The 27,767-nt window shown below is 48.9% G+C and overlaps 1 protein-coding gene across 1 annotated transcript; it reads right to left on the bottom strand.

The window, feature by feature from the left end:
• Positions 1 to 1,888: 1,888 nt before the first annotated feature.
• On the bottom strand, positions 1,889 to 27,767 carry ABCD1 (ATP binding cassette subfamily D member 1). Its single transcript, XM_083482801.1, has 10 exons — positions 26,600 to 27,767; positions 21,270 to 21,450; positions 18,514 to 18,656; positions 15,350 to 15,518; positions 11,726 to 11,820; positions 9,840 to 9,985; positions 9,134 to 9,279; positions 8,797 to 8,881; positions 7,883 to 8,008; positions 1,889 to 6,342 (listed from the first exon to the last, which is right to left on the bottom strand). Exons 1-10 carry the CDS (start codon positions 27,536 to 27,538, stop codon positions 6,120 to 6,122), a joined length of 2,253 nt encoding a protein of 750 aa, XP_083338927.1. The 5' UTR covers positions 27,539 to 27,767; the 3' UTR covers positions 1,889 to 6,119.

Below are 27,767 nucleotides of genomic sequence, written 5' to 3'. Positions count from 1 at the left end.
AGCAGTCACTTCCATTACATTAAGCATTTGGCACATGAAGAAGGAACTAACAAGTTCAGCGTAGTTAACAGATGCTTGCTTGCTGATTCCAGTGCAACCTCATGATTTATTGCAAAATGTGTAAACATACAATATTTAGCTGCAGTCAGCTTTCAGAGAGATGTGGCATTGCAACTCTGAAGAATCCAACTCCCTGAAGCTATGTATCTCCAAGATTTATAGAAAACAATGCAGTCAGGTCCTTTGCATGCTGACTCAGAAGGCATTCCCACAGAGTTCAGTGGAGCTTTCCTCTAAGTAAGGGTGCATAGGTTTGCAGGTGGCAAAGGAGGCGCTCTTGAATGCTGCAGGGTTTACTTAGGAACAAGGGGAGTTGCCTTATACTGAGTCAGACCACCGGCTCATCTGCCTCTGTACTGTCTAGATTGAATGCCAACTGGCAGTGGCTCTACAGGCTTTCAGACAGATGTCTCTACCTGGAGATTTCATCCAAATATTGTCTTCCAACAGCAAACTGCAGTACTTCTCTTAGGTGGTTTACAGTATCAGACTGCACATTGTTTTGCACTTGCAATGTGAACCTTGAACTTCAAGTCCCATTGAACTTAATGGCATATTCTTTTGAGTAAACATACTGTACAAGGCACCATGTTGCAAGATTTTGAATCTGTTTAGGGACATTGACATGGGAGTCTTGATAGCTAAACACTGGGGGTGAGTTGAGATGGTTTGTGGCCGGTGCCAGAGCCAGCTACTACTAGCAGGTTTCAGACTGCAATCCCATGATTAGGGATGATGGAAGCTGAAGTCAAGACAGCATACATTGAATCCCAGACAGGCAGTTCTTTATGGCTGTGTTTGTACAGAGCTTCAGTTGTGAAGCAAGCACTTTTCTATGCTCACTCAAATTTGGGACATCCAAGTAGAAAATGAGTTCTCTGAAAACAGCTTCACCCATTACCTCCTGCTCCTCATTATGCCTACTAGAACTCCCCCCTCACCAGAGCAAGGCTGGCCAGCAGAGTGAGGTGGGTGCCTCAGGAGGCAGGTTCTTGGGAGTGGGGCCAGGGAGAAGTGTGGAGAGATGCAGTCCCTGAGCTAGCGCATTGCCCTCAGGTGTGGCAGAAGACATTGCCCCATTGACACGGTTGAAGGAAGATCTGATTGCCAGTCGGATCACCTTCAGTGTTCCAAGTTAAACGAAAAGGACAGTCACTACTTACTTCTTCTCTGTGTTTTTGTTTTAAATGCAAATTGCATTATTTCCCCAACTTGCTCATCAAGAAGTCAACCTGCTCCTGTCTGCCTAGCTAATGAACACACAAAAATCACCAGGCTGAGCTGACCAGTACTCGGGCACTTTTCCAACGTGATGTACTAAATTAATTTCATGTAAACAATGTCCTTTAAAAAAATAAAAATAAAAATGTAATTAAAACATCACACTATTAGTTAAGGTTGTTTAAACTCAGTAACTAAAACATTACTTTTATATCCCTTTGACTCACAATGAGCCCCTATCATTGGTTTTCCCCATTCAACGTTTCTATTTGAATTTCTAGTTGAATCAAAAGGGTCTCCCTCAAATTAAATAATTAAAAATAAATAAATGACAAGGTGCAGAGACCTGTGGATAGGGTTGAGGGAGAAATTTATTTTAGTTCATATTTAAAGGTGATAGAGGGGCCTGGGACAGAGCAGTTGATGAATACTAGAGGAAAGGAGGCTGTGTCAAAAGTATCCTCTGGCACAATGCCTTCTACCACCCCTTGGACCCCACTGAGGACCCCCACCTCAGTGCTCTCCCTCTCCCAATTCCAATTGCTACCATTCTTGGCAGTAGCCATGTAGAATCCCATCCCAGAATCCAGAATCACACGGACAGATGTTTGTGATCTATAATATTTTTATTATCAGCATCTGAATAAACCTGGCTTCTGCCAGCATAAAAGGCACTGTGAGGGTAGGAGAAAGGGGGAGTGGGATGGCAGTTTTGCACGTACATAACAGCAGAGAAAGAAAGTCTTTGTTGCATAGTTTTGTAAAATTCTGACATCAGAGCCAGCAGATGGGAACAGCCTCATTCCACTGAGAATTTTGACACATGCTCAGCCCTCCATGGCACACACTCTGGCTCTCCCCCCCCCCCCCCTTGCCAGGCAATAGTATCACATTGTTTACTTGTGGGGCTTTCATACTGGGAAGGGCATGAAGTGGATGGCAGGCTAAAAATAAAAATAAAAAGATGGTCCGAAGACAATTCAGAAATAAGTTTTAAAAACATCTTACAAAACACACAGGCATACTACAATTAAATAAATCAGCAATTTATACAATCAAGTAGAGGAGAGGAAGAAAAAGTTGAAACTCCTCACTCCAAACACCTGGGACCCACTTGGGAAGTCCCATCTCTTCGCATGTATTTATAGGGTTTCAGAGCTGTTCCAGAAAGAACAATGCAGAGATTTTATTTTCCCTCCAATAGGATTGTGGTGTTGCTATGCACACACTTGCAAATGGCTTGCCTTAAAATTTGGCTGGAATAGCTAAGCCAGGCAGGTCTGTGATCAGGAACGAAAGAAGAACCTGTGTTGCTGCTGCTCCCCTAGGCAATGGCGGCCGATACAAGGAGCTGCTCATGAGAGTGAGAGAGAGAGAAAACACAACAGCCCTGAACTTCCAGGCTCTCTTTTCAAGGCTTGCAGGAAGTTGCAGCAATGATGAGACTTGCAAACATAGAGAGCAAATCAGAAGCAGATACAGGAGAAACCAATGGCAACATACACACATGCAGAAGAATGTGGCAGAGTGGGCTGTACTACTTCTAACTTCTGGTGGGGGCACTCTCTTTTGATGGTCACATGTACACAAGCTCCCAGCAAGTATAAAACTAACACAACATGGAGCAAGTTTCTTTCAGCTTTCTCTTTGCTCTGCTGTTTGCTTAAAAAAAATTCACAGGAAAGCATATATGTGTTAATATATTTAAGGAGATGACTACCAGCAAACTAAAGGAGTGCACTTTTACTCTGTCAGGTTGTTACCATCTCTTTCCTTAACAGGTCCAGATCCATTTGTTTTTGTGATGCTGGTATTTTATGGGGTTTGATGCATTTTTGTGGACTTGGTTTTCTGGTTTGTATATTTGATTGTTGTAAGCAACTTGGAATTTACTTTTGTAAAAAAGCAGAATACAGATTTTTAAAAAAATAATTAAATAAGAACCCCAGTGTGGCACTTAAAAGACGCTGGGTATGGTGGTGATGTGTGGGGCATGAAATGACCTCCCCAGGGCCCAAATTGGCTGGCGACACGGGCCTTGTGCTTTGTAAAATGTTAGCAATTGCCCTTGAGGAAAGGAAAACTCATTGTACTAGTTGACTGAAATTACGTTAAGAATTTATCTAGTTCTCTGAAGATGTGAGCACACTCTGACTGAGGTGGCCTCTCTGTGAACATGGCTGGACTAGGCAGCAGAGCCTGCAAAACACTGCATGAACTTGCTTCCCTTGTTAGCATCTCAAGATGTTCCTCCCTTCATAATGACGTCAAAATTTGGAAGTGGTGATTTCATGGGGCACAGGGAGCCTCAGGAGGGTTGTATGAATCCTGCAGGTTGTGGACTGCCAAGCTGTGGTTTTACTCCTCCAGAAGCAACATGCCATTTGAGAGCAATGTGTCTATTCCAATCAGGGATGGCTCCCCCATAGGACAAGCAGGGTTCCAGGTGCCAGTCCTATGGGGCGTGGGGTGCCAGAGGGTCAGTTGCCAGGTGTCCCTGGGCACAGAGCTGCGGAATCAGGCCTGCCACCCAGCTTAATGCAGCCTACCAGCCTCATTGTCATATAAAGCCTCCTGCTCTGTTTTTTTGCAAGAACAGAGATGTAGTCAATGCGAGTTGCAGGGCTGGTACAACTCTGATCCCCCCCCCCGGAAGAGCCCCTCCCCTCTGGCTAAGGCCTTATGTGTCAGCAGCCGCTGGGCCTGAGTTGCTGCATGCCATGCAAAGTGCTGCTAAGTCAGGCACTCTGGAGCACTGTGGGAAAGTTAACACAGTGGGTGGTTTGCCAGACTCTGCTGCCGCCAGTTAAGTCCAAGGGCCAAGCATGGTAGGCCGCATGACTGCAGGCCAGCGCAAGATGTTTCACGAAGGGAGAGCCGAGGGTTCATTTCCTCTAAGCAACCATGCATCTTCTTCGCTTTCTTACGAAGATGAGGTGTGCTTGGAAGCAGCAGGATTGGGAAAGGGAGGCAAGCGGGGAGAGGAGGAAATATCCGTGCAAAAGGGCAGAGGGGAGAGAGCCTAGTACATGAGGCAAACTCTGATGTCCCACCATCAAAGCCAATGGATGAAATATTTAAAACAAATAACTGCGTGGTGGCTGTAGCTAAATGTGCATTTAAAGGACATGGGAGCACACATCATTAATAGCTTGCTGGTCTGTTATTTCACGTGGAAAATACAACTGGCAGTGAGTCTAACAACAACAACAACAACAACAGTAACAACAACAGCAGCAATCACCTTCATGACTAATTAAAAGGCGGCTCAGTTTTTAAGAATAGACACATCTGTGCAGACTAACACTGGCATAAGTGAAATAAGGGACAACCAGCAATCCTAGTTCCTTTGCCACACGCTCCCTCTCTCCATCGCATCAGGCACATGGCAAGACCCAAATTGCTGCACTCCTCCTAATGTGGATATATGCTGTGCAGTTGAACTAATGCAGCTTCACTGGCTGAGGCCTTGTTGTCTGTATATGAAAACATCTCTTTCTCTTTCTCAACCTCCACCTCCACCCTGCTTTAGAAAACGGGGGGAAATGACCCCGGGAGAATTCCTGCTATTTCAAGGAGAACATGTCCTGAAGGACAGCTGTATGGAAAGCAAGTCTCAGCAAGTTCCCATAGAAAGTGCCCTAAGCAAATGGCACGGGGCCTTCTGCTGGCCTTCACAGGGAAGACCAGTCCCTCAAACTTAAGGGACTAAAGTATTAGAAGCCACAAGGACAAAGCCTCAGGAAGGGCTTTATGTTCTACAGAGTTGCATAAGGGGGTCCCGAGACAGCCCAGGACTGTGGCTTTCAAGGCTTCCCACCTCAGGGGACTCCATATTGGCTTATCTGCTGAGGACCCAATTTGTGTCTGGGATCCCTGCAGTGTGAGAGGCATCTTAGGCCACACACTCCGTTTGTAAGGGCATGAGGCAGACCTAAACTGTTGCCCCAGAAGAATGAACCAACCCCACATTCTGAAACAGTTGTGGAAGGTCAGTCAAAGAGGTCGTGATGAGGTTTTTTGACCGCTTGCCCTGCATAACTTACCCATCTTCTCACTGGGGAGCTCTCTGTAAGTTCTGAAGAACAGCAAGGTTTTAGAAAGAACTGTTGAAAATTACTGATCTAGAGCAACGCGGATTTCCTAACTTGCTCCCTTGGCTGCCATGTCACCCACATGGTGTCCAGGTAAGGAGGCAGGCCTTCCTCAAGCGGAGCTCAGGGGGCGAAGGCTGGAGGGGAGGGGGGTTTGGTGCTGCCCTATGCAACCAGCTTCTACAGCCCAGTTGTGGCAAAAAGGAGGCCACCAGGGAGAAAGGTGTAAGAGCTACATTCATGGCTTGGATTCGTATCAAATGTTGTGCGGCTGTTTTGTGTGGACAAAGGCGGAGACCGGTCCCGCTGAACCTCCCAGGCCTCTGAGGTGTGGCTGATGCTGGAAGCTCACTCCAAAACATCCACAGATGCAGAGGGCAGAGAATGGCAGTGGGGCAACAAAACCCACGCTTTGGCGTTACTATCTTGGGATATTCAGGCACTGTGTGTGTGAGGTGTGTGTGTGAGAGAGAAAACTTCGGAGTCACTTGTCAGGACGGGGTGACCCATTCCCTCCCTCCAGTCCTAGAACGAGGCAGGCTAGTGAGAGAAGGTGACGAAGGGCACCGTCAACAGGTGCCAGAAATAAGCGATGCCCCAGCAGAGAAAACGTGACTCTTCCTTCAGCAGCCAGGGCAACAGCCGGCCTTCTTCTGCAGCTCCCAGGAGGAAAGGAAAGCAGTCGGGATCCTCTTACTGAGCACTCAGCCGCGTGGGCCGGGGCAGGAATGGTGAGGGGGTGCTTCAGGGTGCCTGGCTCTCTCGGATGTGTCCCGCTGGAGAGGCCGTATCTTCACCCAAGATTTGGCAAAGTTCACTGAGACGCTGCTGCATTTTGGGGACTCCGGCCAGCTGCTGCTGCAGGCGCTGCTTCTCCTCTCGCAGGGAGAGACGGGCTGCGGGGTCCAGCTTCTCAAAACGCCAGCCCCCCTCCCCGTCAAACTGCAGGAGGTGGGTGTGGTACTTCCTGAAAGGGAAGAGGGAAAGGCTGCTTGAGATGCTGGCCTGTGCTACGCTTTGCTCCGGGCCTCCCAGCAATCTCCCCACACCCCACACCCCCCTGCGCTTGGCCTGGAGCTCTCGCTGCTGCCCCTCATTCCTCGGAGTCCAGCGAGCGCCCTGTGCGTGGGTGGGGTTGGCATCCCTGCCTGCTCCTGGGGAGGGATCTTTCCGCTGAGCTGTCTCTGGGGGAGTCAGGAACAAAGCGGCTCTCAGTCTCCAGGGATGAGACTCTGATGCCCCCCTCCGCCCACACGGCTTCCTGCTGGGGACGTGACTCCCTGCTTGGGAGACAGCCAGGGACTGGAGGGGCGGCGGAAACAGGGAGAGATGCAGGGAGGATAGGAAGTCTTCTGGGGGCAGGAAAGGACAAGGTGGCCAGGCCCAGGCGCAGCCAGACTCTATGCAAAAACAGTCTCCTGTCCCTTTCACAATGTGTGCAGAAAGGAAGATTTTAGCAGGTGCATCCTCTGCTGTCATAAAGCTTCAGTTATTAAAGACACAGGACTTTTGGAGTCGGTGGGTTATTCTAGGTCCTCCTCCAAAACCCCTCTTTCCCTGTCCCGGGTCAAGCAAAGGGGCACCAGACAGGTGTTCCACTCTATGGCAGCCTCTACTGGTCACAGAGGAAATGACAGGTCCTGCCTCCAGGCTCACTAATGACACAACCCTTTCCTACCCTGTCTGGGTGGCAGTGCCAAGTGTGATGAGGTGGGAACCAGAGGAGGAAGGGGGTTCATGCAGTGGCAACTGAGGTTTGGGAGTACGATGAAAGCTGGGATGGGGAGATACTGACTCTGATACTGGGGGGTGGTCTGGCATTCCAGCTTCTTGGGGAGAAAGGGGGGAGGATATAAAAGCATGCACAATCACAGGAATAGGTAGAAGCAGAGTAAATGGATGTAGAAGTGAGGACAGACTCCTGGAGGCATTATAAGCTTGCCAGTCCACTTCTCATCTAATGCTCAGATGGTTCCCCATCCTCCTCCTCCAATAATTCCCTTTCCCCTGTATGAGAAAGAGAGAATAAGGGGTGGCCCACAGGGACTCCTGCCTGATAAATCAGGTATGTGGAGAAACTGCTCCATTCATGGCAGAGGTGTACCACCATGGAGACTGAGTGCCTGAGGAGGCACACTGCTGCAGGGATCTCCCCAGCCTTCCCTGCTCTCTCAAAAGCCCCACTCATGGGCCAGTGTGTGGCACAGCTGACTCCACAAGTAGATGATGGGCAAGAAGGGAGAAAACGTGTGTCCCAATGACTCCAACTAACCAACTAGCCTGGATGTCCTGGTCTTGTAGACAGGAAGCTCCCTGAGCAGGACAGGAGAGTGATCCAAGAGCACCCAGTACTGTAGAATCATTAAAGGGGAGCGGGAAGACCATTGGGAGCCCCATGGAAGAGTGAGAAAGATGTATATAAAGTCCTTAGATCAAGGGGCTCCAAAGGAAGAAATGCCTAAAGAAACATACCAGGCAGAAGACTGTGGGTAGAGCACAAAACATACCAGAGCGAAGGTCGGTGGGTGATGGAGAGCAATGCTATCCCAGCATCCTTTGCAGCTTGAAAGATCTTGCCTTCTACATCAATGCTGACGGCACTGGTGCATTCATCCAGGAGAGCGTACTTTGGCCTAGGGAGGAAGAGCAGCAGCCCAAATGAGAGACCCCAAAGTGGCTCTTTGGCCAAGCCAGTCTGTACACAGCCACTCCTACACTGCAGTCCTCCACCTTCCCCTCCGCACCTCCCTCCACAATTCCTGATCCAATCTGTGCCTCTTTCACCTTTCAGCTATGATCCTGGCAGTATTTCCCAACATCATCCTTTTGGGCTGCCCCTGGTGTGACTTTTGCTGGTCTCAGCTTTGGTTCTGCTGCCTTTCTACTGATGGAAGGACACACTGCATTCCCATCCTCAGCCGGCAGCAGGAGGAGCAAAAATGCAAGAGGGACCACGAGAAAAGGGGTCGCGGGACTACAAACACCATCTTCCCTGATCATGCTGGCTAGAACTGATGGAAGTCGTAGTACACAATATCTGGAAAGCACAACACTGTGGCTAGTCCTCTGCTAGAGGGATTATGGTTGATTCCAGACAACCTGCCTCATTTCTTTGCGCAAAGTTTGTGGGAAGGTTATGCAATATCTGCTGCTTAAATAGCACTCACCCCAATTTATTTGCCAAGAGGTTATACAAACATTGCGTCAAGAGATTCTTCTCTCCTGCTTCCCAATGCTTTTTCCTGTCACTTTCCTTACTGAAAAAGCCCCCCTTTTGAAGAAGTAGGTTTGTTGCACAAGACTGCCAAAGCCACTTTAATTACTCTATGTGAATTTGCTGGAATGCAACTGAATCCCATGCACAGAACAGTAGCAGCAGCGGCCAATAATCAGGCCTCTCACTGCACTTGTAGGCACTAACCTGTGGTAGAACATGCGGGCCATCCCCATGCGCTGCTTCTCGCCACCAGACAGCACATCCTTCCAGTCGCTGAATGCTTCCCAGCCTGGCCCCGCCCATGGATGGAAAGGAAAGAGATTTCATTGGTCACTCAATCCAGATGGTGCAGCAGATCCTCCTAAGCATCCTGCTTGCCCATTCACTTTCTGCTCCACACAGCCAGAGGCAAAGGAAGCAGAAATGACAATTTCCCTCCCCATTTGTCTCCCATGAATTAAAGGTTCGTGCGTCCTCTCTCTCTCTCTCTCTCTCTCTCTCTCTCTCTCATGCTCACCCCACCTCTCCTGGTTGCACCCACCTCCCTCACGCTGCACAATGTAGTTCAAGTTGACAATGCCCAGGATCCGCTCCAAATCAGCGTCTGTCTTCCCTTTCCGTGCCATGTCCTCTGCAGTGTCTGGGTAGATCACCTGGTCTCGCAGGGTTCCCACAGACATGTATGGCCTACCATGAGATACCAAGCAGACAAGTCATAACATTCCTTGGTGTGCAAATATATTAATATGACAACAACAACCATTTATATCCCACCATTCCTTCCAAGGAAGCCAGGACATCAAACACGCAAATGCTAAAACAACGTGGAAGATGGAGCAAGCTTGTTTTCTCCTGCTCTGGAGGGCAGGACTCAAACCCATGGCTTCAAGTTACAAGAAAGGAGAGTCAAACTAAACATCAGAAAAAAACTTTCTGAAGGCAAGAGCTATTCAGCAGTGGAAGGCTCTCCCTCAGGAGGGTGTGGACTCTTCCTTGGAGGTTTTCAAGCAGAGGCTGGATGGTCATCTGTCATGGATGCTTCAGTTGAGATTCCTGCATTGCAGGGGGTTGGACTAGATGACCCTTGGGGTCCCTTCCAGCTCTACAATTCTATGATTCCATTTCCTAATTTTAACTCGTTCAGCCCCATGAAGAGCAACCAGGAGTCTTAGGTTCTCTCTTTTTTGTTCCATTGTATCACCCGCCTTTCCCTTCCCTGCAGACATCGGAATACTGGTCCTTTGTACCTCTGTGGAATGTAGAACATACGATGTGGGGGTGGTTTGTAGAGGATGCCTTCATAGGTCGGCCAGAGTCCCCCCAGGATCCGGAACAGTGAGCTCTTCCCGCAGCCATTTGGGCCAGTGATCAGCAGGTGCATGCCCTCGTCCACCTGCAAGAAGACACCAGAGAGTAGTATGTCTGGCTATTATTATTATTTTATTATTTATCACCCACCTTTTTTCCTGACAGGGACTCAAGGTGCCTTACAGATAAAAAAGAACAGCTAAAAACATAGAGAGGTAAAAATCACTGAAAAACAATTAAACATTAACAGAATTAAAACTATATGTATATACATATATTTTTTAAAAATACAGACAATCACATCAAAACAAAAACAGCCCTGGGAACAGCAGTCAGTTCCCCAAAACTCACTGGAACAAGAACATCTTCACCTACAGCGGAAAGACAGCAGGGAAGCAGCCAGTCTAGCTTCTCTAGGGAAGGAGTTCCAGCGTTGCCTGGGAGCAGCCACTGAGAAGGCCCTCCCTGCACCCCCTCCAAGTGTGCCTGTGAGGGTGGCAGGACCGAGAGAAGGGCCTCCCCAGAAGATCTCAGAGCCCAGGCAGGTTTGTGGAGAGGAATACGCTAGCTTGGACCTATAAAGCAGCTCAGGACCGCAATAGCTCAAGGACCACCTCTCCTCATATGAACGGAATTGAACCCTGTGATCATGATGGGAGGCCCTTCTTCGTGTGCCTCTTCCATGAGAGGCCTGGAAGGCGGCAACATGAGAAGAGGCCAAAAAAAAAAAAAAACAACATGAGAAGAGGCCTTTTCTGTGGTGGCTCCCGGTTTGTGGAATGCTCTCCCCAGGGAGGCTTGTCTGGCACCATCATTATATATCTTTAAGTGCTAGGCAAAAACTTTCCTCTATGGCCAGGCTTTTGGCCTTTCACTATCTGTGGCCTTTTAGAAGCTTTAATGTATCTATGTTTTTGTTGTTGTTAGTTTGGTTGGTTGGTTGGCTGTAAGTCACTTTTGGTTGCCTTGTGCCTGTAAAGGCCAGACTCCCCTGCCCCATCTCTCCTTGGCCTTTGGAGGACAGATTCAACTCCCCTGCCTTGGGAACCTGGCCCCACTCCCACCCCAAATGGCCCAGAACGTAAGAAATCTGTGATCTGCCAGCCGCTTTAGGCCACCTGCCAAGTGACATTACCCCTATGGTGCCCTGACAACTATCTCTGAGCCACGTCAGCCTTGCTCTCTCTCGCCCCACTCCTGTACTCTGGCCGATTTTCCAGCTCTTTCTGTGCTCTTGCAAAATATAATAAAGAGAAGGCAGTGATCAAGGTCTTATCAGCCCCCCCCCAACACCACACCCCCTGCTCCTCCTACCTGACCTTGCAAAGTCAGCAGCACTGGCAGGGACTCTCCGTCCCACCCACCCTCTTCCCTCAACTTTGCTGCTTCATATCTCCTACCGACAAAAAAAGCGTGCAATCTCAGCCCGGCCTTCTCTCCATCTCTCTTTTAACAACCCTGCTGAATCTGAAGAAGGTTCTTCCAGGCCTTCAGCATTAGAATCCTCTCAATGTTAGAACTCTGCCCTAGGATATATCTTTCAAGCAACAATGCAGAACAGAATTTCAAGCAATAATACACAACAGGCTTAGCAACCAGTAGCAAAAAAGGAAATGGGGTCTGCTCTGCTCCTCTCCTGTGCCTTCATGAGCAAGTTGATCTGCAGAAATCTGCAAATGAAACTTCTCATGGCATTGGAATACAGGGATCAATGTTATCACATGCAAATTCCTGGATATCAGGCAACTGTTAAAGGCACAGCCAACTCAGCCAAAGTCTCCCGGCTCCTGCTCCCCGCTTTCAAACTTTGTTTTTTACTACTTACCCGAATATTGAGGCTGGTGACCACGACGTCTCCAGTGGGGGTGATGATGGGGATGTTTTCACAGACAATTCCATTGTCAACATCAACCACACGTCCTGTAAGCAAAATGGGGTGGGGTGGGATGGGATGGGATGTGGGGGGAAGGAAGGAAGAGACTGGATATCAAATCCACAGTGAAAGACAGTGTTCCAACCCTTGCGAGAGTGAACACAGGCTCAGCCAGAAGGGGGCAGCACAGCCTCTCACAATCCTCCTCCTGTCTCCTCTCTTGCTCAAGCCCAAATTTAGACTTTGCCTGGGAATGGAGAAAGAATGCAAGGTGGGGCCCCTATATCTGCTAAACTTTGTCCATCTCAGCCCTCAGGATGGCTGGCGACAGGCCCCTCTCTGGCACTGGATCTGCAGGGAACGGCTATGGCTCGCTGGTTAGATTAAGGCAGTCTGCACATGCTCAGGTGCACTCCTCCATTTGGTATTAACATGCACATGGCTTTATATGTTTCTGGGACCAAAGCATGGCTTTCAGAAGAGGCTCCAGGACCCAAAGCCCTGCTGGTCTGATCCAGTCAGGCCAGGGAGAATGATGGGATGGAAAGGAGGGCTGCTGTACTACTGCAAACCAAATAGGAGACATCATTTTGACAGGTGTCACTTGTCATACAAAGTGAGGAACACTGTACCTGCCAAAACTCCTCCTCAGCCTTCAAGGAACAGGAGACAAATAGTTATCCTTCCACTGGTCATGTTATCTGACCCAACCGGAAGTCACCTTGCGGTCAGGTCAGAGGAGGTTCAGCTGGTATTTGTTTATGGGATGAAGCCAGGAAGTGTATTAGGATGAGCCATTAGCTGGTAGGGTTGCCAGAGCTGTCCCGACTTAGAGGATCCAAGGATAACCAATGGACATACAAGCAGCCCTGACGGATCAGACCAAAGGTCTAGTCCACCATCCCATTTCCCCAGTGACCAGCCAGATGCCACTGAGAGGCCCACAAAGAGGACATGAGGGAAATGGCCTACTCTCAGCAACTGGCATGGAGAGAGATGCTGACCCTGGAGGTAACATACAGGCATCATGCCTTGCAGCCAGCAGCAGCCTAATCCTCCCTTATCCACCTTTAAAGAAGGTGGCTGTCCACACATCCTGAGCAAGTGAATTTCACTGCTTATGTGCTTGGGGAAGAAGCACTTCTGTCCTGAATGTCCTGCCAACTAGCTTCACAGGATGACTCCAAGTTCTAGAGTTGTGATGAAGGGAGGAAAATGTGTCTTTCTCCATGTCACGCAGCATTTTGTGAACCTTAGTCATGTCCTACCTTATTCACTTTTTTTCCTGAACTGAAAATCCCCCAGAGCTGTAACGTTTCCTCCTGGGCAAGTTGCTCCACCCACTGATCACTTTGGATGCCCTTTTCTGCACCTTTCCCCGAACTAACAATGCCATTGAGGCAACAGTTTTGTAGTGCAGGAGTGGGGAGTCTTTTTGGCCCAGTGGGCTAAGATCTTTATTTCCCCAACCCCACGAGCCAGCTTTGACAGGTGTGTGGGGCCACCCATCTGCCAATCATCAGGTGCAAGGTGGATGGAGAAGTCTGCAGGACCCAGCAGGACTGACGTCTCCATTCTCCAGCTGAAGAGTGGAGGGTTCAACACTGCTCTCTGCAGGGGGCTCCTTTGCCAGCATATCCCACCCCCCACGACTAACAGAAACAGGACCTATTGTGCAATGTTGTCAATAGATTATGCAAAACATATCAGAGAAATATACTTAATTTGCATAATTTATCCAGGGCACTGAATTTAAGCTCAATTTAAGCAGGGTTTTTTTTTTAAATGAACAGAATACCCACAGCCCTAGCCTTGTCGACTTGCAAATTTCAACTCTGTAAGTCACTTGAGCCATTTCTTTTGCTAGAAAGGCAAGATAAAAATCTAATGAACACGCACAAAACAGAATTACCAGCACAGACTCTGGCCTAGAACTGTACATTTTAATAATAGCCAGGGAAGCTGTTGTCAACAGAGAGCAAGAAGCAGGTACAATGCCTGCTCCCATGATGTGATGGGCTTCAGGGTGAAGAGATGGAGAGAGAGGTGTAAAATGTGAGGGCAAAGACAAGAGGAGGTGAACTTGCTTTGGGACAGATGGAGATGATGCTGGAGAATAAAGAGAAGGGTTTGGTGGAAGAGAGAGAACAAGAAAAGAAGCAGGACACCAAAAAAAGAAGTAAGAGCGGACACAGAGCAGCAGAGAAACAAAACTTACAGGCACAGACTCTGGATTCACAGACTGCCCACTCCCCAACTAGAGATGGGCAACTGACACAGCCATCAACTCATCAAAAGTAGTTTGGGGTTGTGTTTCCTTTGTGTTTCCTATAAACGCATGCTTTATAGGTTAGTTGTCCATAGCATAAAGCAGGTGTGGGGAACACTTGGTCCTCCAGATGTTGCTGAGCTAACCCTCCCACTGTCCCTGGCCATTGGTCATGCCAGCTGAGGCAGATGGCAGTGGCATGGGGGGCAAAGGTTCCCCATACCTTGGACCTGGAACAAAATGTTGCAGTGCAGTGCTCCCTATTCAGGATTCCCGCCACTCCATCTTTCCATTTTTACCTCCCAAGAGACAGTCAGCGTTAGGCGCCTACTGAGCATGCTCAGTGTTTTCGCATGTCTTTCTCAAAAGGTTCTTTTGTAGTTCAAATGGCAGTGTTCCCCTGAGTCTGCTGATGCCTCCCTCTTGTGCACGGGTAATACTATATTGGCTACATAAGGACTGGCACTCCGAGAATTGAAATCACTATTTGTCTGTACAGGATGTTGCTCAAGCATCTATTGTGCTATAGAGCAATTGCCAATCTGCCTCTCCTTAGCAGTTATTAAGGGCTATGTGCATTACTCAGGAAAGGAGGGGAAAGAAAATAGATGCACAGTCAAGCAGGCAGGAGACAATCCTGACTTGCTGGAAGATAGGTCTAGTTCTCACCGAGGTGGTAAAACATGCATCCGGAATTTACCACTTTAGATTGTTGGTGCAAGAGCTCCCTTGAAAAGTCCCCTCCATAAGAAACATGTTTTTTAAACCTCCACACAACCCTCCCCCCCCCTTGTTATCTGGGGGAAGCCTTCTGACATGCTGCCTTTCTTTCTTTTGGACTGTACAAAAAAAAAGTAACTAAAATAAAGCACTCGCAAGTAACTCCCCTGCATGTTGTAGTAAGAAAAGGCAGGAACACAGCTGAGAGAACCCCTGGCAAGGTGGCTCCTACGTGGTTTGTTTTGTAATGAAGTGCCTTCAGTCACGGGAGCCCCTACCTGCAATTGGAAGTGCTATAGCCCAGGCCCAGGTTTACCAGCTCACCGAGAACTAGATCTGACGGAAGCTGTGCAGCTGTCTCTGGGTTCCTGTACCCTGATACCTATGCATGTTTACTTGGCCGAAAGTCCCATTGGGTTTTATGGGACTTCTGAATAATTGTAAATAAGATAACCATCTTGGTTTGATCCTTGCCACCACATGAACATCCTCTCTTGATCTAGCAGGATGCATCTCGCAGTTACCAGGCCAGCAGCAGTGCAGGTGTGCCATGTCAGCCCAATACAGTCTGGAGCTGAAGGCCTTACCTTGGATTTTGAGCGGCCCTTCTACCCGTACGCCATGCTTCATCACTCTCCCAGCATGAGCCTGACCCTCCTCAAGTTCTCCAGGGCGCCGGAAGTTGCAGGCTTTCACCTCTTCAAACACTTGGAACATCTCATGTACGCGAGCAGTGTACCCGGCCAGCTCAGTCACCTGAATTAGGAAGCAGCAAGTAACATACCTTAGCCCAGAAGGGAAACACAAAGCTTTGAGGGATGGAGTTGGGATGTTCTTGGTAATAGCCAACCTTAGTCTCATTGAGACTAATGTTGGCATCACCTTGCCAACAAAGGTCTGTATAGTTAAAGCTATGGTTTTCCCAGTAGTGATGTATGGAAGTGAGAGCTGGACCATAAAGAAGGCTGATCACCGAAGAATTGATGCTTTTGAATTATGGTGCTGGAGGAGACTCTTGAGAGTCCCATGGACTGCAAGAAGATCAAAACTATCCATTCTTAAGGAAATCAGCACTGAGTGCTCACTGGAAGGACAGATCGTGAAGCAGGGGCTCCAATACTTTGGCCACCTCATGAGAAGAGAAGACTCCCTGGAAAAGACCCTGATGTTGGGAAAGATGGAGGGCACAAGGAGAAGGGGCTGACAGAGGACAAGATGGTTGGACAGTGTTCTCGAAGCTACCAGCATGAGTTTGACCAAACTGCGGGAGGCAGTGAAAGACAGGAGTCTGGTCCAGGGGGGTCACGAAGAGTTGGACACGACTAAATGACTAAACAACAACAGTCTCACTGAGAGTAGATCCCATTAAGTCCACTGATATCCATTAACTCATAGAGTAAACCCATTGATGTCAATGAGTGTTACCCAGAGTATCCAGCATTGGGAAATCACTCCAAGCATACAGGTAAAAACAACAACCCCACAACAATCACTAATATTACAGACCTTCTGGCTTCGCTCCAGACTCCTGAAACCAGCTCAGTCTGTCAAGTTTTATTATGCCTAGTTACTCAGAATTCCCATATAGCTCAATGCTCCTTTCTCCCAAGCACACACAGAACTACATCTCATTAATGGATATAGAGAGCTGCCAGATACCAGGTCAGACTCTTGGTATCATATATGTAGCCCATTATTGTTCTGAGTGGCTGCAGCTCTGCAAGAGTCTTAAATCTCAGACTTTCCCATCCTTTTAACTGGCAATGCCAGGAATTGAACCTGAAACCTTCCGCATGCAAAGCATCTGATTGACCACTGAGCCAAGGTCCTTTCCCAAGGTTGCAGGGGTTGCTTCAGCAAGCTTCCCAGAAGAAAACGTTTCCAAAGGCAGAATTCCCTAGGAAGTTCCTGTGAGTAACCACTGGCAGTTTCTCTCTACCTGGGGCACATAGTTGGCATTGTTAGGAGGATGCCATTAGATGGCAGGGCAGGGTGTGTGTGTGTGTGCGTGCGCGCGCGCATGTGTGTGTGTGTGAGAGACGAAACACATTTAAATAAGTTTCAAATCTCTTTAACTGAGGGTCCCAGATGTCTAACCAGGAATTTCATTGGCCCGTTTCAATCAAAGCTTATGCATACACTATACCTTTAAAGCACATTCTTTCCCTCAAAAAATTCTGGGCACTCTAGTCTGTTAAGGGTTGCTGGGAAATGTAACTCTGTAAGGGATAAACTACAGTGCCCAGGATTTTTGGGAGGAGAATAAGTTCCTAATGTTCTTTAAAGGTATAGTGTGTAAAGAACCAGAGTTTCAATCAGGTTTGAAGACCAGTCATGTGGAGATTCCCTTGGAGTGTGTGATGAAATAAAGGAAATACAGTATGTTCTGGTCCAGGAAAGGGCAGATTTGTGGAATATACATTGCATTTCCCTAGAACCCTCAAGCTCCACCAAATGGAGCCTGGTTTGGAATACATGTGCTAAGCATTAAAGAACATGGTGCCTTTGAGCAGCTACTGAACCTTGGGAATTGTGTTGAGTTATCAGAACTGAACTGAGTTCACAGTTCTTCCATGTAAAAAATCTACTCCTCGTTTCTTCATTTTAGAAATCTGGTTGGGAAGCAAGATATGTCATTTTGTTGCTGCAATTATTAAACAATTGGGAGTCACAATCCCTGCACAAATACCGCACTAGTTCCAGATCCACCTTATGCTCATTGCTATTCTAGACCAGGGGTCAGCAAACTTTTTTAGGAGGGGGCCAGTTCACTGCCCCTCAGACCTTGTGGTGGGCCGGACTGCGCACGCGCGTGCACACACACATGCAACAGAGGGGGTATTCTCCCCCCTCTCCCCCAGCCCCTCCCCTCCTCTTGCTTTCCTACCTCCTCCGCCAATCTGCCTGCGGTTGGGCATCACCACTAGCGCTGCCTCTCCTTTCCGGGCCAGCTTTCCCGGGTGCCAGGTGGCAGGGCCAGCAGGCACGCCAAGCTTCAGCCAAAGCCCCATGACACACCCGTCATGATGCCCACAGGACGGATGCCATGGACAGAGAGGTGGGTGGCGAGGCTTTGGATGGCTGGCATCAATCAAAGCACAGCTCCCGTCCTCCGCAGGGCGGGGAGAAGCCAGGAGGAGGCGCCACCATTGTGTATTTGGGGGGGGGGGGAGAGGCAGAAATGGCGCCTGAAAAAAATTGCAAAAAAAGGCGCAGTCCAAACGATCACACCGATCCAAGTGGTGATTCCAGGATTGTCCGCAGGCCGGATCCAGAGGGTAATTGGGCCTGATCCAGCCTGCGGCCCTTAGTTTGCCAACCCATGTTCTAGACAGATCCTATGCATAAGTCTCACCAAGACCAAAGGAAATTATTCCCAAGAGTGTGTACATAGGAGGGCAAAATTAGATGTTTGCTTTGAACCATTTGGTCTGTTACAGATCGAAACCAATCCCACGAAGTATTAGAGCACTGCACTGGGTCAAATATCATGCATGTGGGTGTTGGAAAACATGATGGTGTAAGGCAGAATCTAGGACGCTGATGTGCAACTGGGAACTGATGCCAGGACATTGTGCTCCCAGGTCTCCCAACCTTCTGGGTGTGGGCTGTGCCTTGCAGAGATATGCAATTTTAGGATTTCCCCTCAGAGGAAAACAGAAATGATGTGGCTTATTCCCTTCCTTCAATTGATAATCAAACCAAGCCAATTCCTTCTGGGTCAACCTAAGCAGCCAAGCTGAATCCATACCTCTTTGTAAGAAGAGATGACTCTCTCTGTCGCATCAGCTGCTGCATTCAGTAGACTCCGTGCTGTGGTGAAGGCTTCGGTTCTCAGGCTCACCAGCTCATTCTCCTCCATGTCCAGCGCAGCTTGCTTCACTGCCTCAGGGTCTGGCATAGGAGGGGAAACCGACATGGTCAGCAGAAACTCCAAGGACATCATCTCTACCCTCCATTTTCTAGCTCCACAGCTGTTTTTAGGACCCGAGTTTGCCTGGAAATCACATGCTCTCACCTGGAATCCTTTCCCTCTGGCCAGGAACACTTGCCTACGGATTACTTCCTGCATGAACGAAAACATAAGCAGGGGACTCTGAAACTCCCTCCTCCCAGCATCCCTGGCCTTGGCGAAACCTGTAGGCATTTGAGGCATTTGCTTCTAGGCACAGGAAAAGGCTCTTTAATTCTCTCTTGCACCCTTGGGGTTAGCAAAGATGTTCTAACAGAGTTCTTCCCTTAAATATTTCCTTTGTTTGCCAGATTTATTTATTTGGAATACTTACTACCTGCCCTTCACCATATGTCCCAGGGCAAGGTGCATTCCAAAATCAATAAAACAAATTAGAGCAGCACATTAAGCTAAAACTCCAGTTAAAACCATACTTGAAAACCATAGCATTAACTTAACAATGGCAAAGCAGCCGCAGCAAAACAGCATGGGGGAAACGGTTATTCCATCTTTAACCTCCACCTCCAAAGGCCTGCAAACAGGTGTGTCTGCTGGAGGGTATGCCATGTTGGGGCCAGACACATGTTGGAGGGGAGGATGTTGCAACACCTCTCTTGTTCTGCCATCCCCTGAGTTTTGCAGGGCAGTGGTGCTGCAAACAGGGCCTAATGTCAGGAGCATATGGTGACAGAGCCTTCCGTGTTGTAGATGTGGGTGCTGGAGGAAGGAGTAGCTTAAGTAGCCATTGGCCTGTCTCTTGGCTAACATGGGAGAAAGCAGCTAAGACAATATCTAGGTAGCGGAGAGGCCCTTGGTAGCAGATGCTACAGCTGCAACCAGATTAGGAAATCCCTGAACAGCCTCTACTGGATCACTGGGCCTTCAGTTCCTACTCTAACTGGGCAGGTCCCAGAGACTAAGCTAACAAAGATCCTCTTCAGACTTCAAGGAGGAGGAGGAGGCGTTGGCGAGGGCAGGGACAGCTCAGACACCCACAGCGAAAACAAAGAAAGCAACAAATCTTCCTGGGATGATCAGCCTTTCGGTTTCTGTAATACCTTTACATTTAATCATCAAATATCTGTATAATTAGATTTAAACTCAGGAAGAGGAACCTGATCACCTACTGCTGATTCTGATGGGTCATTTCACCAGAACTTTGAGCAACAGGAGAGAAAAATGCCTTCCAGAAAGAAAATTGTTGCATAAGGCAGCAGGGCTCTAGCCTAGGTTTAGGCCGAGACATTATAAGATTATCAGTTTGACAACACCCTTCATGTCATTCTAGGTATCATTACTCAAGAAGATATATGGAACAGGTGAGCTGCCGACCTGCCCAGCAAGTTATCATTGACGAAATCAGGATCACACACACAGGGTGAATTTATAATAATAATAATAATAATAATAATAAATTTTTATTTATATCCCGCCCTCCCCAGCCGAAGCTGGGCTCAGGGCAGCTAACAACAATAAAATAATACAACATTCTAAAATCTTCTAAACATCCTAAACATTCTAAATACTCCATCCCATGTAAAGTTTCACTGTGAGCTGTCTGTATAATCTGCTACCACTCCTCTCACTTCCTGAGGACACCTGTTGCGTATAAAACTAAGGAGGAAAAACAAGGTCTCCTCTTCACATCTCCCCAGCTGCAGCTGTTTTTCAAAACCAACATCTGTGTTCAGTGCCATAGCTAGCAATTTTCATGTGCAGTGAAGGTTTCCAGTTCTGTACACACAAAAACAACTTTTCCTCAGGGAGAGTGAAGAATGGTTGTGGGCCTTTAAAAGCAAAGACCAAGGACTAGGAATGCAAGTATCTTCCAAAGAGGTGCAAAACAGCAAGCAAAGGGTGCAGCTCCAAACTAAAGCAGTGGATGTGCAGGGCTTAACCCTTTCCTTACCTGCTACTTTCAACCTTCAATCACCTTGTTATCATCTCCTGCCCCAGTTCAATCTAAGATTCTGCACATTCATTTACTGTGTTATTCAGGAAAACAGCTTAAATTTTCTTCCCCTACCCTAAGCTTCTTCTCTAAATCACACAGTCTTCCTGTCACTTTGAAGCTGTTTTGAATGTCCTGACCCCAGACTCTGCCAAATGTGTAATTCAACCCAAAGATTACAGCCACTTCCACATCTTCACTGCTCAGACAATCTGTTCCTGCAAGGGTGGCAGGACTGGAAATATGTGGCTGAGACAGGGGCTGCCATGTCACATCTATCCTGTTTTCTTCCCCCTCTGCAATTCTGTGGTTATATGTACTTCACTGTGGCAAAACTGGCAAGCAGAGAGAGAGGGCCAAGGAGAATCTGCAGCAATCACTAGTCTGATGCCCTGCCTAAGCCTCTTAAGCAAGCTGGTATCGGGCACTTCATCTGGCATCTTGAAAGCATTCTTAAGTATCCCCTGCCAACAAACAATTATTTACTTTATTACTATATCAATAAGTGACGCCCAACATGCTCCTGTCACCCTGTTTACAAAACCTAATTTTGTAATTTGTAAACCCTGTTTACAACCTAATTACAAAAACTGCCTCCACTCACCTGTCTCAGAATAGCCAGTGGCGGTGATGATTGGCACAGCTACCATGACCAGCCCGGCGGCACTCCACACGTACTTCATGAGGAACTGCTCCAGCATGACATACCAGAGCCTCTCCAGGAGCAGCACATTGATCTGGGAGGCCAGCTCACGATAAGAGCGCCGCAGAAGGGACAACTCCACCTGAAGGGGAGGCCAGGAGACATTATGGCATTCGGCAGGGTGATGAGATGTTTATTATTTATCATTTGTATACAGGTGTATCCCCTATGAGGTTCCCAGGTCTCCCATCCAGACTGCGACCAGACTGCGACCTGCTTAGCTTCAGTCAGGCAGCTGAAATCCCACGCCCTTAGACTTTGCCTTAATGCAGCTGCTGAGATGGAGGGCATTTCCATGTGGCTCTAATTTCAGAAGCACTGCTGCTTTACTTCCAATGTTTGGAGTTTAATTAAGAACCAAAGAAGAATCCTGCTGGATCAGGCCAAGTCCCACATCCTCACAGCGGCCAACCAGATGCCTGCAGGCTGGACATGAGCACAACAGAACCTGAAATTCCCAGCAGCTGGTATTCAGAAGCAGTACTGCCTCCCATTGTGAAGGCACAGCAGAGCCTGATCGCTAGTAGCCATGGATAGCCCTCTCCTCCATGAATTTGTTTAACCCTCTTTGAAAGCCATCTACATTGGTGGCCAGCTCTGCTTCCTGTGGGAGCAGGTACTACAGTTTAACCAAGAGCTCTGTGAATGAGTAATTTCTCTTATCTGTTCTGAATCTTCCGACATTCAGCTTCATTGGATGTCCATGACCTCTTGTCATCTAGGCAGCCCAGGACCCCCAGACATGCTGCCCAGGCTTGTGCCGGCCCAGGGAGGTCACTTTGGTGGTGCTAACATACTGGTCTGATTTCACCCCCAGAGGCACACTCCATTGTCTCAAGACAGACGGAGGTTCACAACAGCTCCACTTTTCTCATGATATACATACAGTGGTGCCTCGCAAGACGAAAAGAATCCGTTCTGTGATTCTCTTCGTCTAGCGGTTTTTTTTGTCTTGCGACGCAAGCCCATTGAAGGATTAGCGCTATTAGCGGCTTATCTGCTGATCGGATCAGCTGATGAGCGGCTTAGCGCTATTAGCAGCTTTTAGCGGCTTATCTGTTGATCCGATCAGCTGATAAGCGGCTTAGCGCTATTAGCGGCTTTTAGCGGCTTATCTGCTGATCGGATCAGCTGATAAGCGGCTTAGCGGCTTAGGAAAAGGGGGGGAGGGGGGAAAACCAGCAGGAACTCGCAAGACATTGTCGTCTTGCGAAGCAAGCCCATAGGAGATTCGTTTTGCGAAGCACCTCCAAAACGGAAAACTCTTTCGTCTAGCGAGTTTTCCGTCTTGCGAGGCATTCATCTTGCGGGGCACCACTGTAATTTTATAAACTTCTATCATACCACCACTTAAAAAGGGATGTGGATGGCACTGTGGGTTAAACCACAGAGCCTAGGACTTGCTGATCAGAAGGTCGGCGGTTCGAATCCCCATGATGGGGTGAGCTCCCATTCCTCGATCCCTGCTCCTGCCAACCTAGCAGTTTGAAAGCACGTCAAAGTGCAAGTAGATAAATAGGTACTGCTCCCTTGGCCAGTAAAGCGAGATGAGCGCCGCAACCCCAGAGTCGTCCGCGACTAGACCTAATGGTCAGGGGTCCCTTTACCTTTACCACCTCTTAGTCATCTTTAAAAAAGATAAAGGGACCCCTGACCATTAGGTCCAGTCGCAGATGACTCTGGGGTTGCGACGCTCATCTTGCTCTATAGGCCGAGGGAGCCGGGGTTTGTCCACAGACAGCTTCTGGGTCATGTGGCCAGCATGACTAAGCCGCTTCTGGCGAACCAGAGCAGCGCTCAGAAACGCCATTTACCTTCCCTACTTGTACTTTGACGTGCTTTCGAACTGCTAGAAACTAAAAAGTTTCAAATGCTACAGACTTTCTTTGTCTACTCCCTGGAGGCCAGAGGTAGCATTACCTCTTTGTTAGAGAATCTGCTTCATCTGTGCGCATGTGATGAAAAGGTTCAATGGTTCAAAAGCAGCCACTCCCACCAGGTTCAGTGCTTTTAGCAGCAGACTGACCTGCATAAATAAGGCAGGTGATGCTTTGCTCATTCCTTTATCTCCATGTCAGGAAAAGTTTCCTTCTTTACAGACCACCAGCCAGCTCTTAAAAGGCACTTGAGCAATTTCCACAAGAAAAAGGCAGAACGATAGTTTGGTTCATTACACGTGTGTCTTTTTTCAGGACTACAGAATTAAGGGACGACTGACATATGTGAATGAGCCATTGCAATTCTCTGCTGTCATAGACAGAATTCTTAGAGAGTTTAACTCTAAGATTTTAACCAGCCCTGTCCTTAACAGCAGCTACGGCAGCAATCTCCACCCCCATGACAAGAGAAGCCTCATCTCCATATATTTGCCCAGTCAATGTGCTGTTAAAGACACAGCAGCAAGGGCAAAAAGAAAAAAAAAGTTGGGTCACTGGTAATTGTCAAGTGATATGTACTCAAGTGATGTACCCGAATATGTGAACTGACCCTAAGATTGTCCCTCCCTTTCTGAAAGGGAGGAGAAAAGAGGTGTAAAGTAATCCCAAGGATAAAAAGGAGGGGGAAGATTTCTAAAATTCAGTAGGGAGCCAGGGGGGCTATGGTTCCGGGCACAAAATTCTGAGGGGGTGGCCTCCATACAGCCACCAGCTTCTGCAGGGATCCCTATCCTGGCAAAGGCAGCAAAGCAGCCTGTCGGGGTTGTGCCACTGCCACCCAGGCACATCCTGGAAGGCCCTGTCCCAGGCTCCCTGTCCTTGCCTGCCTGCCTGCCACCCGGGATTTCTGGACCCTGGAGCCCAACCTGGCCTTGCCGCCATGTCCCTGGCAGAGGCTGGCAACTGAAGAGGCTCCGTCCACCTTCCTCACATTCCTGAGGCCATGCCACCCTTCATTCTCCAGGCCATGCCATGCCAAGGCCTCACTGAATGGCTGCCTGGCCAGTGCTTGCTCATTGTGCCACGCTCCTTGGATGGCAGCAAGAATAGCCCAGGTCCACAGTGAGTGGATGCGGATGGAGGGAGGGTGACCCCAGGGCAGCCCGACCCAGAGCTCCTCTCTGCAGGCATTGAGGGGTTTTGCCCACCAAGGGTCATGTAAGGCAGCTGGGCTCCCTCCTGTGCAGGCAGGCAGGTGGCACAGCACAGCCCCGCTTGGTTCCAGTGGCATTGGTGGCTTGCCTGCCCCAGGAGCCAGCAACCCAGGCTCCACCACTGGCCAATGGCAGCTTTTAATTAACTACTGGAAGGTCAGGCTGTGGTGCTAATACCTAGTCTTCTCCTTAGTTCTCTGCAGTTGAAATTGGGAAATTGCTCTGTCCCTTCATCTCTGTGGTACAAGCCCTGTTAGCCTCACAACAGCAATTCGCCTGGTGTTAAATCTGACTACAAAAGTGCTAGTTCAGCCGCACTGGGACAGGGAGCCTGGATTGCACCAAACCAAATCTACCTGTGACTCCCAAATTATGGAATGCTCTCCCCAGGAAGGTTTGCCTGGCACCTCCATTATACACCTTCAGGTGCCAGGTGAAAACATTCCCCTTCAACCAGGCCTTTCGCTGATTGACATCCGATGCTTTTTTAAATGTGTTGTGGGAGGGGGGATTATTGGCTTTTTGTTGTTCTTATTTTTACTATGTATTTTTTGTTTTTTTATGTTGTAATTCTGTGTTGTGAACTGCCCTTAGATCTGCAGATGAAGGGCAATATACAAATTTAATAAATAATGGTAATAATAATAAATAACACCCTGAAAAAATACAGGAGGTGCAAAGGGGTATGAGATAATCCTGCACCAATACCACAACTTTAATAGGGAGGGCAAAGTTAATGAGTACCAAGGCAGGAAGGTCAGCATTTCCTGTTCTCCACTTACTAAAGCCTTTGAGGTGACAACTAACAGATCTTGTCTCAAAGAGATGGGGATTGGGTGGCTACTGTTTTTGAGTCACAGTCCTGCTATTCTGACAATGGCTTTCATATGGGAGTAGTATTTTTGTCCTATGCTGTGTCCCCCACCCTTCCAATCTGCTGTGCAAGACTGGTGGGAGGCCACCTTATGCTGAAGAGCCACAGGTAGGTAGACTAGTGGAGGAGGGGGCAGCTGGAGGCACAGCACAAAGGCATCCAATAGCCCTAAGAAAACCCTGAACATTCAGAGATAATTGTCTTAAACATCACAAGTGGTGACACAATTCAAATGTCATCATGACTAATACTGGTCATACTCCTTTTTCCTAAAGGGCAACTGCTGCTATAGACTTTTTGTCTGAGGTGTGTGCAAGTGTGCACAAATCTGCATGGTTCTAATAAATGTTTAAGCACAAAGGCTGGCCCCATTGCTGTATTTCTGTGTGCGAATGTGACCTACAATTACCCTTAATTTGGGCAGGATGCCAAAGGCAGGAGAGTTTTCGGCCTTGGAATGTTCCTGACACAGCTGGGCTGGAATGGAGAGGGGCGACTACAGTGGACATGTGATGAAAATGACGATTAACTTCAGTCACCATCGCCCTCAGTATAAGAGCATTTCCCCCCCCCCCCCACCCTCACGATGATTCAGAAAACAGGAAGAGCCCAGATCCCCTGATTCCCAGCTCTCATCTGTTACTGTTATATGTTATCTGATCCATTGCTTTTCCAAATCTGGGGATCAGAAATGGTGTCTGATAAACACACTGCAACTGCCGTCCAATCGCCTCCGCTAGGCAGTGCAGGAATCCTTAAGTGCCACACTTGGAAACGCCTGGGGCTGTTTTGACGGTTGAGGCAGAAGTCAAGCATGAGCAATAGAAACCAAGAAAGGTTTCTATGGAAATTTAGACTGGTGGAGGATTACTGAACATGGACAGATTTGAAGCTGGATAAATTCAGGTCAGGGCCTCAGCCTTGCCCTCGGACAAATTCAAGGAAGAAGACTACAAAGAAAAGGAAGTAAACAAGGGAGCTGGTTTCAGCTCTAGCTTGTCTCTCTATAAAGCCAACTTCACTTCCACTGGCCCAGGGCCTGGCAGGGTCAGCTGCCTCCGTTTCGGAGCTCAGGAGAAGAAGAGAAAGTGGAAAGACATATAACAAAAGAGGGTGGGGGTAAACTACCCTTCTCTGTTTCTCCAGTTCTACTACACTATAATTCCCTGTCCGGAAACCCAGGAGTCCTGGCTTCCAGTAATCCTCATATCAGCTGATCCCTGCTTTCCTCCCAAAGAACCATGGCACATTGCCCACTTGCTTTACCTTATGGCCCCCATAGAAAGCAATCTCTTCCGAGTTGGCGACCACCCGGGAATGCATGTAGCGCAGCTCCCCTTTCCGACGTGCCTCTTCAGCCACCAGCTGGCCAAACTTTGGCGAACAGGCCCGCAGCACCTTAGCAGTGATGCAGACCACCAGGCCAGCAATGACCGAGGGCCAGGCTGTGTCGGCTCCTTTCGATCTGGCCGAGCTGAGCAGGGTATAGGAAGTGACAATCACATCCAGCACCGGCTTGGTCAGGTTCGAGTAGAGGTGAGCCACGGAGTTGGCGAAGGCCACCAGATCTTCCGTGAGAGACTGGTCCGGGTTGCGCAGGCGTCCGTCCATGTTGCTGACGCGGTAGTAGGTCTGGCCCTCAAAGTAGAGCCGATAGGCATGGTCCGCTAAACGTCCGCGGAAGGCCAGGCTCAGCTGCCCTTCTAGGTATCGAATGGCACTGTTGACAAAGGTGGCAGGCAGGGCAATGAGCAGCCACTGAAGAAGCTGCCACGTAAAGTCATGCGGGTTCTTGCGGACGATGCAGCGGGCCAAGCGCCCGTCCAGCTGGGCCACGTAGACCGAGAGGAAGGTGCGGCTGGCTAGGGCGGCCGAGTGCAAGGCCAGGAGCCCCGTTTCACGGCACAGTGGCCCAGGGAACAGCAACCTCAGCAGGCGCAGCAGGCGGAAGAAAAACACCCTGTTCACCCCGGGGGGCGATGCTGCCACCTCATCGGCTGCCCCCCACTTGGAGGCTGGCTCTTCAGCACTGTGGTGCCCTGCTGAGTTGGCATTCACTTGGAGGTCAGAGGAAGCCCACTGTCGCCGCAGGACTGGGTACAACTTCTTGGCTCCATACGCCGCCACCAGGAGTGCCACCGCCGCTCTTTTCGCCGTGACCCCCTGGGCCAACCTGGCTGCCACTTTGGCTGTGGCAACTGGCATGGTGTCCCTTAGGGTGGGGTGGGGGGCACTGCCCCTTGGTCCTGGCTTCCTCTCTGCCCCCCCACCACTCCTTCTCCTCCTCCTCCTCCTCCTCCAGCTCGGGTGCTCTGCTCTCTGCCTGGCTGTGGCAGGGCTGGCTGTTCAGCCAGAGTCCGCTCTCAGCCCACAATGCCCAGCCCTCAGCCTGACTAGGTGGGAGGGGACTGAGCCACGGCCATCCCTTAGAACC

Source organism: Podarcis liolepis (genome assembly GCF_965112155.1).
Source record: "Podarcis liolepis genome assembly, chromosome: 17".
NCBI lineage: Eukaryota > Metazoa > Chordata > Lepidosauria > Squamata > Lacertidae > Podarcis > Podarcis liolepis.
Note: the sequence above shows the minus strand (reverse complement) of the source record. Positions and strands in the feature narration are given on the sequence as shown.